Genomic DNA, 14,681 nt, shown 5'->3' with positions numbered 1-14,681 from the left:
GTCAATGGGCTAAGTACGCGTTCATTAGCTGCTTCCAGTGCGCGGCAATGGCGTTTCATTATGATTATGGAGTTGACACAGGTTGCAGGCCAAAGGGCTGGATTGTACAAAGCTAATTACATTTTATGGATCATCCTCCGCTGAGGACTCCCGCTGCGTTCATCACCTAGAGCGCCGGAGGTGTCCTGAGACAGAGTGAATAATGGGAGGTCGGAGCAGACGGTGGCTGCCCCACACAAACGTGTCCTTATGTTTGTCTAGTCCTTTGACGGTCTGGGTCAATCACAAAAGAAATTGAAATGGATTAGCCAGCTTTGGAAAACAATCGATTGCAGACCTGAGAGGAGACTAACAGACCGCTGACGAGTAACACCACAGATTTAAACGAAAAATGAGAACGCACACAGCATGAAAGAGGGGAACTATGAACAAACTAAACAAGGCCATAAGCATTCAATTAAAATACACTGAGGTCCATTTGCTAAAATGTCCTCTCAGCAAAAGATTCAAACCTCTGGATCTGGTCTTAGATCAGCACTTTGTATTACTTAGGAATCCACCGATATTGATATTTTGGGGCAATACATTAACCAATAATTAGTATGTCTTTCCGATGCCAATATTAATATCTTCGCCAATTCACTTTGGATTAAAACTAATTATTTTTATCATGGGTTGCCATAGGACAAACCATTTTCTCAGTATTGGTACATTTCTGTATGTTTTAATTTCATCTTTATTAGGTGTAGTTCATTTATACTTTATCAAAGATTTACTGATCGTTCCAAATAAATGGTTTATAGGGTGATTAAATTTACATAAACCAAAATAAACAAACAAACAAAGAAAAAATACACTTCAACATGAAATATAAGTTCTGATCATCTGGAACACCAATAACAAATAATCAAATAATAAAATCTGATGTCCTATGTCAGTTGTTTGTAAGCAATTCAACAATATGCCAATACTCATATTTCAATAGGCCTGTGCAACACTAGCCCCAAAGGCACAGGCTCTGGTTTATAAGACCCCTGTCAGAAGGCTGCACACTGTTAATTCATTTCATTTCTGGGCTTAATTGCACGTTCCAGTTCACTGTTGGGTTTCGCCTCAAACTGAAGGAGGAGGAAAGATGTGAGTGAGTGAGTGAGTTCATTACAGAAAAGAGCTCAAAGGAAACAAGAACCAGATACAACGAGAAGCTGAAAGACAAGCCAATTAGTCTAAAAACATTCATACGTATAATTAACACAAATAAAGCACCCTCCGGTTTATCCGGAACATCCCATGCTAGGAATGTTAATTTTCTACAGGTTTCTCATCAATTACTCTGTCCAGTTTAAACAGTACAGCTAATTTTAAAGTATGTGAAACTAGGTCTTTCACAGTTATATTATTGGCATATCATAAAATATATGGAAGTCAAGAGAACTTTTAACACCTACACCAAGTTACTGCTTCAGTAGCTCCTCCATTTTACAGTTTCAATGCTCTTAAAGGTATTTCCTGGGAGTATGTATGGAAATGAATGTTCAGAGACTAAATACGGTACACAGCACTGACCAAACTCCTATTTTATCCAATGAAAGGTGAGATCTGCCTGGTAAAATGCAGAGATGTGCACCTGGACAGGATTAAAATGATCAGACGACTGCTGAGTTCAGTGAAAAACTGTAGGTAATTCATGTAATATTCTCAGTGGACGTTAAGGGAAAAACACAGATTCGATCTGGACTGAAAAAGCTAGCCCCATAAAAGAGAGAATTACCCTAGAACCCCATGGTAATTAAATCCCATCCAGATAAAACTTTGGAGATCCACAGTGTAAGAAACACTTAAGGAGTGTTCTCCTTAGTTGGTCAAAGTCTTGACTTTTCTGTGAAGGTTTGTGAGCAAGCCCCACCCAACTCAACTCATGCATTCATTCATTCATCTGTAACCGCTTATCCAGTTCAGGGTCATGGTGGGTCCAGAGCCATACCTGGAATCATTGGGCGCAAGGCGGGAGTACAACCTGGAGGGGGTGCTAGTCCTTCACAGGGTAACACAGACACACACATTCACTCACACCTACAGACACTTTTGAGTCGCCAATCCACCTACCAACCTTTTGGACTGTGGGAGGAAACCGGAGCACCCGGAGGAAACCCACACGGACACGGGGAGAACACACCAACCCCTCACATACAGTCACCCGGAGCGGGAATCGAACCCACCACCTCCAGGCCCCTGGAGCTGTGTGACTGCGACACTACCTGCTGCGCCACCGTGCTGCCCCAACTCAACTCAATCGACTGATAATCCAGCCTGGGGTAAAGAAAGTTAACAACCCACGTACCTGCAACACAAGAGGCTCAGGGTTGAACGCCAACGTCATCAGAAGCTGCATCCTCTCAGTGTCCTTCAGATTTTTCAGGAGGAAGCTCCCGGAATCCTTGGTCTCTGCGTACCTCCTGACCACGCGGTCCAGAAGTCTCTGGGAGGGGCAGTGTACCATGTCTGACCAGCCCTCCACCACCTCAGGAGTCAGCAACCTGACGTCTCCGTTAAGCCTGGCGAATTCTGTTTTGTACATGCCCTGGATGAGGTCACAGCGTGGCCTTCCTGTGGCCCTTTTGCAAATCTTCTGGTCGATTTCTGCAAGCTCCTGGTTGGAGCCAAGGCGTTTGAGCACCACTCGTCGCGTGCCTTCCCTCGGTTCTCCGTACTGGGCGAAGTACACGTTCTTCACGTTGAAGAAGTCCAGGAAGCGTAGCCGGCCCCAAGTCTCGAATGTGACCTGGCCGTTCATGAATTTGCGGCACCAGCTAGTCCCAAAGCAGGCCGGGCACTTGTTGAGTCCGATGAAGCGGCGGTCTGTAAGCTCGTTCCTCTGGAAGGAGGCGAAAAGGTTGTGCGTGTTCATGAGCAGGATGATGAACAGAGCCACGATGAAGAGGAATTTGCCGCACCGGTAGACACGGGCGAATTTGAGTGAAACTAGGCGCAACATGCTGAAGTAGCAGCAGCACGAGGGCGATCGGGGCAGTTCAGTCTTCCTCAATGCCACTGTCCCATCCTTGTAACCTGCTTCGTCTTCAGCATCCTCAATCCCCTAGAGCAGAACATGCTGACAGCCAGGCTGTCGGTCCATGCCATCCGGCTCAAGAGCCACCACGGTCCCCATGTCTGATGATACGTCTCTCGATATTTGACACACGCTTGAGCATCAACCTTTCTTCTGAAGGGTCAGCCTCACCTTAAAAGAAAAATCACATTTCAGGTAAAAATGTTCAGTGTGCATGAAATGGGGCATGAAAAAATCAGAACTAACCCGTCTTGAGTGAACTCCCTAAATGAGATGTACATATGTTCTTGATTCATGCCTAAAAGATACCCTCGAGGACATGCAAGCACTTGCCCTGACCACGAGTAAGACTAAGTGTGCACTTCCACAGAGCTGCTTTCAGGGCTTTGTCAGTGGCATCTCTCCTTTGACAGAACGGATGCCTAAGCAGGGACGAGATGGAGGCCATTAAGGGGAAATTAGGCTACATCCATCTAAATGGGGAAAGAAGCTGTGACAAAATGACTGATACTGGCATAAGCAGGCCTGCTGAAAGAAGAACAAGGATTTGGAGACGCAGATAAATGCCTAATAGCGCTCATTTGCAAGAAGCAGCTATAAATCTGTTGAATTGCGTAAAATCTTAGCAAAAAAGGACACAACCTCATTACATGCGTGTGGCAAACAGGGAATGTGAGACAGAGCAAGATATGAGTGCTGTGCTGAGATCAGTCCATGCTTTCAGGTATTTTATCTTTTCTGTCCATGCTGGAGACTGACCAATCATTAAATTTTATGGTATTTTTAGATGGCTGATTTTTATTAACCATGTTTTTTTTAATCAACACTCAAGCTGCTTTCACACTGAATATGGAATATTAACTGCTGTGTATTGAAACACATGTTTAATGGGATACATATCACAAACATGCATTTTCAATGTGCCGATTAATGGTCAGGACACCCACAGAGTGTATGGTTTGGGTGGCAAATCATTGTCAACGCTGCTGTGACACTGATATGGTGTTGGCCTGTGCTGTGTTGGTACAAGTGGATAAGACACAGCAGTTTTCAACTCACTGTCCACTCTGTTAACACCTTTCTCTTAACATTGATCCACCACACAAATCATACGATCTTAGGGGTGGTCCTGAACATTGAAATCAGAGAGAAAGCAGGTAAACAAAGCATGCTGAATACTGATGTCATGAAAATGTTTAGAGGAGCTGTTGGTCTGACACTTTTGTGCAATAATGTCTCAGACAAAAGGCAGTGTATTTTTAAGCAGTTCATGTAACAGATTTATACAATTACCCTCTTCAGACGTCTGGTTACCATCACCAAAACTAGACCTAAACTCAGTAGGCTTCTCTGTATTTTGCATAATTTCACAGCAAGGCACTCTGAATAAATTCGTTTGTATCTCAACCACTCGGAAACAAAAAAAAAATCCTTCTTTATGAACCCTTAAACACAAAATGTGCAGAACTAAGTGGTGGCTACAGCTCAGCTCGGGTTGGACAATAATTCAATATCCACATATATCGCAATACAAAATGTTTCAATGACAATCATATTGTGATTTTTAAACACATTTCTGATATTTCAATGCATATTCACAACATCTGTTACTGACTGATGTTCATTACAGGGTGCTATCATCAGTTCAATGCAGTCAATATAACATTTTGTTTAAAAATATTAATATTGACAAAGCCAAGAGGTTTATGTTTGATGGTGAACTCATGTTTATTTCAAGACGTTTTTCCGTGGATCTTGTACTGTTCATATCGATATTGGAATTATATCGATATTGTGATATAAATCTTGGCCGTATCACTCTGCCTTACAATGAAGTCAAAATATAAAATAAAATAAATCAAATAAAAAGGGGGAAAAATGGATTTCAAAGGGCTCCAAGACCTGTGAGGACAGCATATGCGTTCAGTGTGAAAACAGCTGTGATTTACACAGGCTAAATCATCACATGCAGTATTCAAGCACATTACCAGCACCAGTAAATCATGCATAAATAATATCACTGGCGCTTTCAGAATTGTAATTAAATAACACGACCCTATCACAACCCAGACACATGGGATTAAAAGGCATAGATAAAACAGGAAAGAAGACAAGAGAAATCCGCAGCTGTGAGTGACTGACTTCACCAGTAATTAGTCGTAAAGCAAAAGACTTGAGGTTCAAGGCCGCGGCAATTAAAATTAGTCTCTGCAAAGTTTCTTCTTAAACCCCACAAAAGGCCCAGTGCATGGCGAGGAAATTACGGCCCGCTTCGACAGAGTGTCCTTTATTACTCTGCCTCCTTTTATTTTAGGGCTTAAATGAATTCGGCTGAGTCGACGCATAAACGGGCCCCGCAAATCTCATTTGTATGATCCCTGAAAATTAAATTTAATTGGGCGCAATAATTAGGGAGATAACAGGAAAAACCCCAAGGATATTAGGATGTGTTCCAAGAGCAATTTGATAAGGCCGGACAATAGCACACATATCTCCTCCTTGTCCTGACTTCCTTGACAAGGGAATTTAATTACTTTAAAAATGATAGGAACCGCTTTTGTTATCCGTTCATAGCCGTTTACACCTTCCTCAAAGAGATTTTACACATCTACAAATTAGTCCTCCGCTCCAACTACATCAGCGACTTTCTAATTGCTTCACGTCAGTGACTCATCATCCACCTCACGCCATACTGCTTCAGCTCTCCCCCTCAGCAAAAGACTTTTCCAAGGACCTTCAAGACCATTGCTTAGTTGCTGTCACAAAAAATAGCACACGGCTTGAGAGGGAACAAAATGGTAGACCGAAACAGAGCAAGCAAATCAGGCACGAAACAGAGGGCAAGCTCGGGCAGGTTGACTGGGTCCAAACACAATGAAAGGCGCTCTTACCTCTGGGTTTGTTTTCACAAGGCCACAACATGCACTGCTTTGTCCTCGTATCTGTACAAATCTGTGTCTGACAACACGAGGGGGGGAAATCTGTTTGGAGGTTGGCTGCAAGTCAGAAAGTGATTTTGTGTTGAAGGGGTTTTTTGTTTGTTTTTTTAAAAACACAAAATGTCACATAGTTCAGATTCAGAAGGAACGTGAAAAGACACAGGACTGAATAATGGCAGGTTCCTCCAGTTTAAAGGCAGAAGTTGATGAATCATTTTCTAAGGCCTGAATCATCTCTGTCAGGCCGTTAGGACCTGACAGAGATAATAGAGAAATTTACTACATCCTCCTCTATAATTTTGTGAGTGGTTGATGTAAAATTGTCCACCATTTCAGACATTGGGCAGTGTAGTTTTAAAAAGGTCTGACAAATGTTTGCATGAATACACTCTTCAGATGTCTGGTTACCATCACTAACACCAAAAACTTCTGACATGGTATGATTCGCTAGAATGGCACATATCACATCAAACCACTGAAAACAACTAAGGCTGTGTTCACATTTCCAGCCTCATTCATCAATTCCATTTTTTTCTTTTTGCTCAGACAGGATTTGGTTGATCTTGACCTTTCACTTTCATTAAATGTAAGTCGTTGGTATCTGTCTGTAATGTGAACGAATCTGCATCTGAAAAGGCACAGGAGGACAGCAAAGAGCCCATCAACTGTTCAGGATTAGGACGCGAAAGCTAAAAATATACCAAACAAATTTTAACGCTGCGCTGACATCAACCAAATCCCAAATGTCTATCTACACCCTATGTAGTATACACTGTAGGTCATAACTAATGGTTTCTAGACTCACATAGTGGGTCAAATTATAAAACTGTTTTTAAATGGCTATAATCTTCCAGTCAATCTAGTGCCCTCTCTGAGTTCTCTCTGAGCCCTCTCTAGTTTTAGTTTTACAATCTGTGAAGTGTAGGGAGTATGGGGTTATTTGGGACAAAAATTGAATCTCTCCTAAATTATTACTTTGACATAAAAGCTTTAGGCGCATTCATACACACAAACAGACTCATGAAACCCAATCTGTTCACATTCATGTCACATGCCCACAAATCAGACATGCATCTGATCTAATCTATCTGATCATCTATCTGATTTAACAAACTTGGATTTGAAACATCTACACAGCCCTGAAAAAATTCACATTAAGTTGAGTCATTGAGGCTGGTGACGTGAACATAGCCTATGTTTATAACTTAACCATTCAGCTACGCAGACCTTTTGAAAAATTTCTCCGCTTAAAATGCCCTACACATATAAAAATGGTGACTACACCTGGGGTCTGCCAAGTTCACCATTAAGTACATCATTAATCACGAGAACAACTCACCAGAAAAACTAGAATGGGCTTTTAAGCTGCACTGCACTGCTGTTCTTTCTCTTCTGCAGAGGTTTATGAGCGAGAAAAGAGGGCCACAATAAAACCCACTTCACAGAATTACAGTGGAGGAAGCAACCTCAAACAGTAAACCCTCTTTCTTTTGAACTAAACAGAAGGCTTCCTTCACAACCACCACATAATAAGCATAATCTCCTTGTAGATGCCCGCCGCAGGTAGAGAACAGACGACTAGGACTCGTATCAAAAGGTGGAAGACAGGTCTGTGGTGTTCGCAAGCGCGAATGTTTGGCAGATGGTGACAGCTTTCGGGATGACTCAACAGTACCGCGTACAGACACGCCAGAATCAAAACTGGGCACCAACACTGAGAGCAAAAAAATTACAATAACAAAGTCTGTACCCAAACTTTACAGCCCCAAAGTAGGCTACAGGATTCACAACATTCTGGAGAGAAGATAAAGAGGAAACAAAGGGTTGTGCCCAACATTTCATTAACATCACTAGGGGTGGGTGATATGCCCCTAAAATAATATCACGATATTTCAGTGTATTTTGGCGATAATTATATTATTGGTGATATGACAAAACACTGAAAAATACTTTTATTAACTTCAAGACCATACTATTTCAACCAAACAAATGTTATATAAAATGCTGATTATCTTAAATATATTATATAAATAATATTAAATGATTTTATTTGTTAAAACTTTATTTTCCTACAAATGTAACAGTTTAAACATTCAGAAGTACTTCACTGTGCATAAATGACATATGTAAAGAATATATGCCATATTATGGGGAACTGTGTGATGTCATTACGAAAACAATCAGAATATCACTGTTATGTTTTTTTTTTTTTTTTATTGTTATAGAACTTACAATATTATCGCAAATGATACGCCTTGGCACAGCCCTAGTTGTAACAGCAAAACTCCTCAGAGTGCTCCCATTAAGAATCAGAAACCCACCGTGTAGGGTCCCGTCCAGTAGAAATCAGGCCCAATCAGAGGCATTTGGTTAGATTTTTCTTTACTTGAAGCAGCCACTTATTAGAGCATAACAAATAAAAGAGCCCCGGTGTAAGCATAATGACTGGAGAACATGAATAAAACAACGCGGTAATGCAATTTCCAGAGTCATGCTCCTGTAAGAATTATTCCGCTGTAGCACATAAAGGACGGTGTTTTAAGTGGCTGAACATTTATTGCATCTCGCATCGCCTGAAGTTGCACTGGGCTCCTCTGGAGTTGGGGCTGAAAATGAAAAAGCTGGGCTGTCGTGGTTATTGACTGCTCGAGTCAATAATGTTTGATCACACCAGCATTACGCTGCCAGCGCAACCGTCAGCAACCAGAACAGACTATCCTCTGAGGCCGGAAGAAGGGCTAAAAATTAACGTCCAAAGTGCTGCACCTTTGGAGCTGGGTTTTTATTTATTTATTTTTTTTATTCTCCCCTCTTACGCCTTTAAATGAAACAGAACTAGGAGAGCTATTCATCTCTCTCTGCTGAGAAATAATTACACTCCTTTCTGAGGTTGCTTTCCCGAGCCTACGTGCAGAGGGGCTGACTTATGACTTTCAAGAAAACTCCACAACTCCTTCCGCAGAGCTCTCTCAATTCACTGTGCATCTGTATATAGGCCAGAGCGTGACCTACAGGACTAGTGTCAATCAGGCAGAGCCCGTGTGTGAAATGTAGCACACAAGTGAAGAATTTCCCAACCTCGCTCCTCATCAGGGGTTTTGCAATGAGCTGTTGAGTGGAGTCAGGGGTTTACAGAGCAGGGGGCTGTCTTGATATGCCAGGATCAGGACTGGGGAACACATTAATTGTATAGAAACATTCATTTAGGGATCTGGAGTCTCACACACACACACACACACACACACACACACACACACACACACTGTGAAACAAACAAAAAAAAAAAGTAGCCGTGCTTCACTTTTTTTAGAGCAGAGACTTTAACATTGCCCTGCCCCCTCTTTAGGGTCTGTCCAATCACAGCACTGGACCTGTGTTTGTGTGAGAGCGCAAAGATGAGGTTAAAAATAGCAAAGCAGACACAGCGTGCGCTGAGAAATAGGAGCAATGGGTTAAACCAGAGAAGAAAGAGAACTGAGTGAAACCAGCTAAAACACTGAGCTTCTGCTCCTCACTGCTGTGCACTCAAGGTCAGGGTGAACACCAAGCGGCTCATCATCATTTAAAGGGGCAGGTGCTGATAACAGACGTTCTGAACAGGCATGTTTAGACAGGAGGAGAAGGCTGCTGTGGTGTTTTAGAGTAGAACTGTGTTCACTCATGGAAAAAATAGAGAATATGCCACCTTCAATGTCTGAAAACATGTTTTATCACATGCTACCCAACTGAGTTCTGTTGATTTTTTAACAGAGACAAAAAAAAGGGCATCTTAAACTAAACAACTTGGGACCTCACACTATATGTTTTTGTGCACCCAGTCTCCGTTGGTTGTTGTGGGAGCCTGTTCTGATTGAGATGATTATACAAGGTCTGATATCCTCAGACTGGTCTAGACTTTGCATGCATGGTAATAAATCTGTGTCCATCAAATCCTACCCTTGTCTCCAAAAGGGTTGACTCTGACTGAACCAAATTCTGCAAACTAGAGTCCACTATATCCGAGTCTGGCTAAAAGTTGTGTAGTAAAACCCTGGCTTGAGAGTAAACAACTGCAAACTGTCGATATGCCCTCGGGGCAAAATACACAACTAACAACACAAATCACCTCATAGTGAGTGAGTGCTTTTTCAGGACAGATTTGTTACAGGAGTCAATCCAACTGAGTGCTTTTTAGCTAAGACAGCCAGCATTTCCTGCAGATATCAGCAGTGATAATCGTCAGTACAGATATGCTACAATAGATAATTAGAGTAAAACATTTCTAATCCTATAGGGAATTGCAAGTTTACAGTAGAAACAAACAAGAAAATGCAAGATATAATTTAATTAAGGCTTAAAACTGTGTGAGGGAATATGACTATACACATCCCGCAGCATTGCATTTAACACTGATCAGAGCACTTCTTACCTCTAGTTAGGTGAGGTGCATTAACATCAATGCTCCAGTACCCCAGTCTCTATATTACAAATCAACAGCCGTGTATTTTGGCAAATAAGTTCCACAAACATTGACTCTGTGTCTCAGGTTTGGTTTTTCAAGCAAGAGTTCAGGTTTCATAGAACAGAGAGTCATGTCCCCTCACAGGGGACACCAGAGCTCATATAACATCCTTCTTCCCTTTACAGTACTGCAACTGATCCTGCTTGGAAAGCACACACGAATATATTAGTTCAGATTAGGGTTAGAACCGAACTCTTTCAGAAGGTCAATGACCTGGAGAAAGATTGACCTGGTCCAACTAAATCATAAATCAACCCAAGCTGGGCTGGTTGTTACACTGTGAATGAGGTGTGGACACAGGTGTTGCAATAGGTTTTTATAATAACAACTTGGCTATGGAATCACCTGGCACTTTGTAGGTTTTAAAATAGAGAACAATAGACACGTACTCAGCTTTTATTTGGAAAGAAATGCTTTTGTTTGTGCTTGAAAAGTACATTATATTTACACCTACCAGTATGTTTGAGATGGAACGTGCCACCCTGTAAACTCACTGAAACTGATTCCTTGGGTGTGTGATATAAGAATCCCTCTGTCTGAATCCGAGTCTTTGAGAAACTGCCATTTCAAAACAGAAATTCTCAGCCATGTGGCTGGCAGCTACAGTACAGCCTTGATATGCCAGGATCAGGACTGGGGAACACATCAATTGTATGTAAACATTCATTTAGGGATCTGGAGTCCACCAATACACACACATACTGTGAAACATAATCTCCCAGTCAGTTCTTTGTGTGTTACCCAAGTCAGAAAACATGAGGTAAAAAAAAAAAAAAGTGCTTCACTTTTCTAGAGCAGAGACTTTAACATTGCCTTGCCCCCTCTTTAGGGTCTGTCCAATCACAGCACTGGACCTGTGTTTGTGTGAGAGCGCTGTGCACTCAAGGTCAGGGTGAACACCGAGTGGCTCATCATCATTTAAAGGGGCAGGTGCTGATAACAGAAGTTCTGAACAGGGATGTTTAGACAGGAGGAGAAGGCTGCTGTGGTGTTTGATCCTTGTGGCGTTTTAGCCCAGAACTGTGTTCACTCATGGAAAAAGTAGAGAATGTGCCACCTTCAATGTCTGAAAACATGTTTTTTCACATGCTACCCAACTGAGTTCTGTTGATTTTTTAAAAGAGACTAAAAAAGGGCATCTTAAACTAAACAACTTGGGACCTCACACTGTTTTTGTGCACTCAGTCTCCGTTGGTTGTTGTGGGAGCCTGTTCTGATTGAGATGATTATACAAGGTCTGATATCCTCAGACTGGTCTAGACTTTGCATGCATGGTAATAAATAGGTTGACTTGACTTTATAGATAAAAAGCCTAAAGAGGTCGAAAATCCACATAACCTTAAAGAATTTAACCATTATTTACTAACATTATCCAAAGACAAACATCCTAAAAATAGTAAAACTCGTCTGTGTGTCAGGTATGAAGTTCTCAAACTGTGTGTACAGTAGTAAAAAGAACAGACGTTTCTATGGAAATAAAAACAAGCTCAAAACAGATACAGGAATTGAGTAATCAAACAACATTTACAATGTTTGTCCTGGCATGACAATTTTCAGCATAGCGATTCAAAAAAGTCCAGTCTAAACTCTACACCAACAAAGGTATAACTGGAACAGAGTGGTGAAGAGTCGGTTCTTTCAAAAAATCGATTCCTCAATAACGAGTTGCACGCAGTGTCACGGCTAAGCATTTCAGCACTGAAACTTTACCGTTCCATTGACAGCCTCAAAAACAAACATTCAGAGAGCCAGGGTTTCTGACGCCATAAACCCAATGAACTAATCTCATCAACTTGCATGGCAGAGCTTTGCAGCTCCAGGAGAGGCATGGAGAAGTACGCAGAGATAGAGAAGGGAATTAATTACATATACGGCCATGCGTAATAAAAACAGTAAACGTGTAGAGAGCTACAATCCAATACACCTTTAAGCCGTTCTCGGATATTTTCTTGGCAATAACCTCTAAATCTGTAATGCTGATGACCTCAGAGGAGTTTCTTGTTTTTTGATCGGTGGACTCCAAGATATGAAGCGGGATCGAGGAGTCGACTCTATGGATTCCTGGGAAAAGAATCGGAGTCGACTCCTGAAAATCCGGAGTCGTTCCTCAGCACTGTAGAATGGGGTAATTCTCTATTAACTCCAAGCGTTTGCGCTGAAAAAAGGGCTCGTAACAGACTGTTTTTACAGCAACCGTCCTAAACCCAGTCCGTGCCTGTGTTAAACACCTTAAACTGCGTGAAAAGCTGTAAACACAGAACAGAAGGAAGTTTAAACTGGAATAAAACGCGCTCAATAGAAACTCAATAGAAAACTCGGGGTCTGTTAGAATGAAGCAGAAACTCCGTGTTTCTTTTTTATGCAAACTGTTAAGTAAATGTTTTGACATGTAACGTGCTATTGAAAATTCAAATATGACAAGAGCGAAACGAGGGAATCACAACCTTATTCACTGCTAGAGTTGAACTGACTTTTTTTGTTTTAGCTGTGCTGGGCAGGGGGGCACTGGCAGGTTTTTTGTTTTTTTTTTTTCTAGAAAATGAGTCCGAAAACTTGTCTATTTGTGTGTTAAACACACCAAACTGTGAGATGAGATGTAAACACGAAGAGAAGAATATTTAAATTGGAAAAAACAAGCTTAATACAAACCGTATCTACGAGAGGAGCCTGTCAAGGCAAGGAGCAGAAACCCTCGTGTCTTTTATCAACTCTCTCTCTCCGTCGACGTGTCTCTCCGCCGGTGTTTCAGCTCAGTGTAATCCCACTCCGTCGTGCCTTTCTTCCGTATCCCCCTCTTCTTGTCGCTGGGTTTTGTCTCTAACCCGAGGTCCGGTCTCCTCTCCCCGCAGCAGCTCCAAGACGGAGAAACAAATCCTTCACTCTCCCCCGCTCCACTTTCCCCTTCACGACCCTTTCTGTGCCTTTACGTTAACGGTTGGTTACTTCGGTGATGGAGGTTTTGCTCCGCCCTATTATAATCAACGCCACGCCCCAGGCTCCACCCACTCGGTTCTAAACTTAAATATGTGTATAAAACTAAATATAATTCACATAATTTCCGTAAACTTGAGCTGGAGTCAATTCCCATACGGTCACTCTCCAACTGAATTAAACAGAACAACTAATTTGTTTGGAAGTCCCTTCTCCATTCTCTTTGTTCTTTGATATCGTTATTTAAAAAGGTTCTTTGATATAGTTAATTAATTTGCACCTTCGTTCATTCATTTATACACTCATTCATATTCTGTAACCTCTTCACCCTTATCGGGGTGGCTGTGGGTCTGGATAAATGTGTGTTTTGAGCTGTGGGAGGAAACCGGAGCACCTGGAAGAAACCCACACAGACACAGGGAGAACACAACACACCCCTCACCAACAGTGACCCAAGAAGAGAATCAAACCCAGGACCCTGAGACCCTGGAGCTCTGTGACAGCAACACTACATGCAGCACAACTGAGCAGCAACCAATAAGAGATCATAATTGCTTTTTTGTGGATAAGGAAAATTTGGTTTGTAAAAATGGACTGTGCTTTATGTTTGATATGTTTAGAGTCTGTTTCACAGAAATTTCAAATATTTAGATAAACATTTATCTGGATGCTTGTCGAGTATGTTCTTCTCACTTATATGATGTTTAATAATGTAATAATTTACAGAAAGCACTTAAACCCAAAAAGTCTTAAATTTCCAACACGTTGCAGTAAAAATAAAGATATAAGCCATGGAAACACACATACAGACAAAACCTGTGGTCTGAACTTTATTTGCATGATTGCGCCCTCTAGTGGTAGTGTGTAGCACATATTTGCGGGCATTTTGAATTAACATCAGTCCCCAAATCTTTAGGTTTCCACACGATATTCTTATAATCATAAATTATAATCTCATGATTTGCTGTGTCATAATCATAACATAATATTTCATAGGTTTGCTTTATTAGCTCATAATTCAGTATCTCATAATTGTTACAATTTCATGATCATGACCTTATTATTACATTCTATAAAAAATAATGTGCTTCTCATAATAATGGCATAAGGATATAATTAGGATGTATTATCTCATAGGTATGCCTTAATATCTCTTAATCATGACTTAATCATGATCTCATACTTAGCATCTCATAGCAATTTAATATCTTGCATTGGTGTGGCACTTCATGATTATGTA

General features: G+C 41.3%; 1 protein-coding gene across 1 annotated transcript in view; it reads right to left on the bottom strand.

Moving 5' to 3' along the window:
* dipk2aa (divergent protein kinase domain 2Aa) overlaps positions 1-13,437 on the bottom strand; it is a 31,084-nt gene extending 17,647 nt beyond the window's left edge. Inside the window, exons 1-2 of the mRNA XM_066681870.1 lie at positions 13,160-13,437; positions 2,342-3,241 (exon numbers count right to left, since the gene is read on the bottom strand). Coding sequence (XP_066537967.1) covers positions 2,342-2,995 — 654 coding nt within the window. The 5' untranslated portion in view covers positions 2,996-3,241; positions 13,160-13,437. The remainder of the gene's footprint in view (positions 1-2,341; positions 3,242-13,159) is intronic.
* Positions 13,438-14,681: the final 1,244 nt, after the last annotated feature.

The sequence above is a fragment of the Hoplias malabaricus genome, chromosome 9 (assembly GCF_029633855.1).
Source record: "Hoplias malabaricus isolate fHopMal1 chromosome 9, fHopMal1.hap1, whole genome shotgun sequence".
In the NCBI taxonomy this organism is placed as follows: Eukaryota; Metazoa; Chordata; class Actinopteri; order Characiformes; family Erythrinidae; genus Hoplias; species Hoplias malabaricus.
This window is presented reverse-complemented; position numbering and strand designations above follow the sequence as displayed.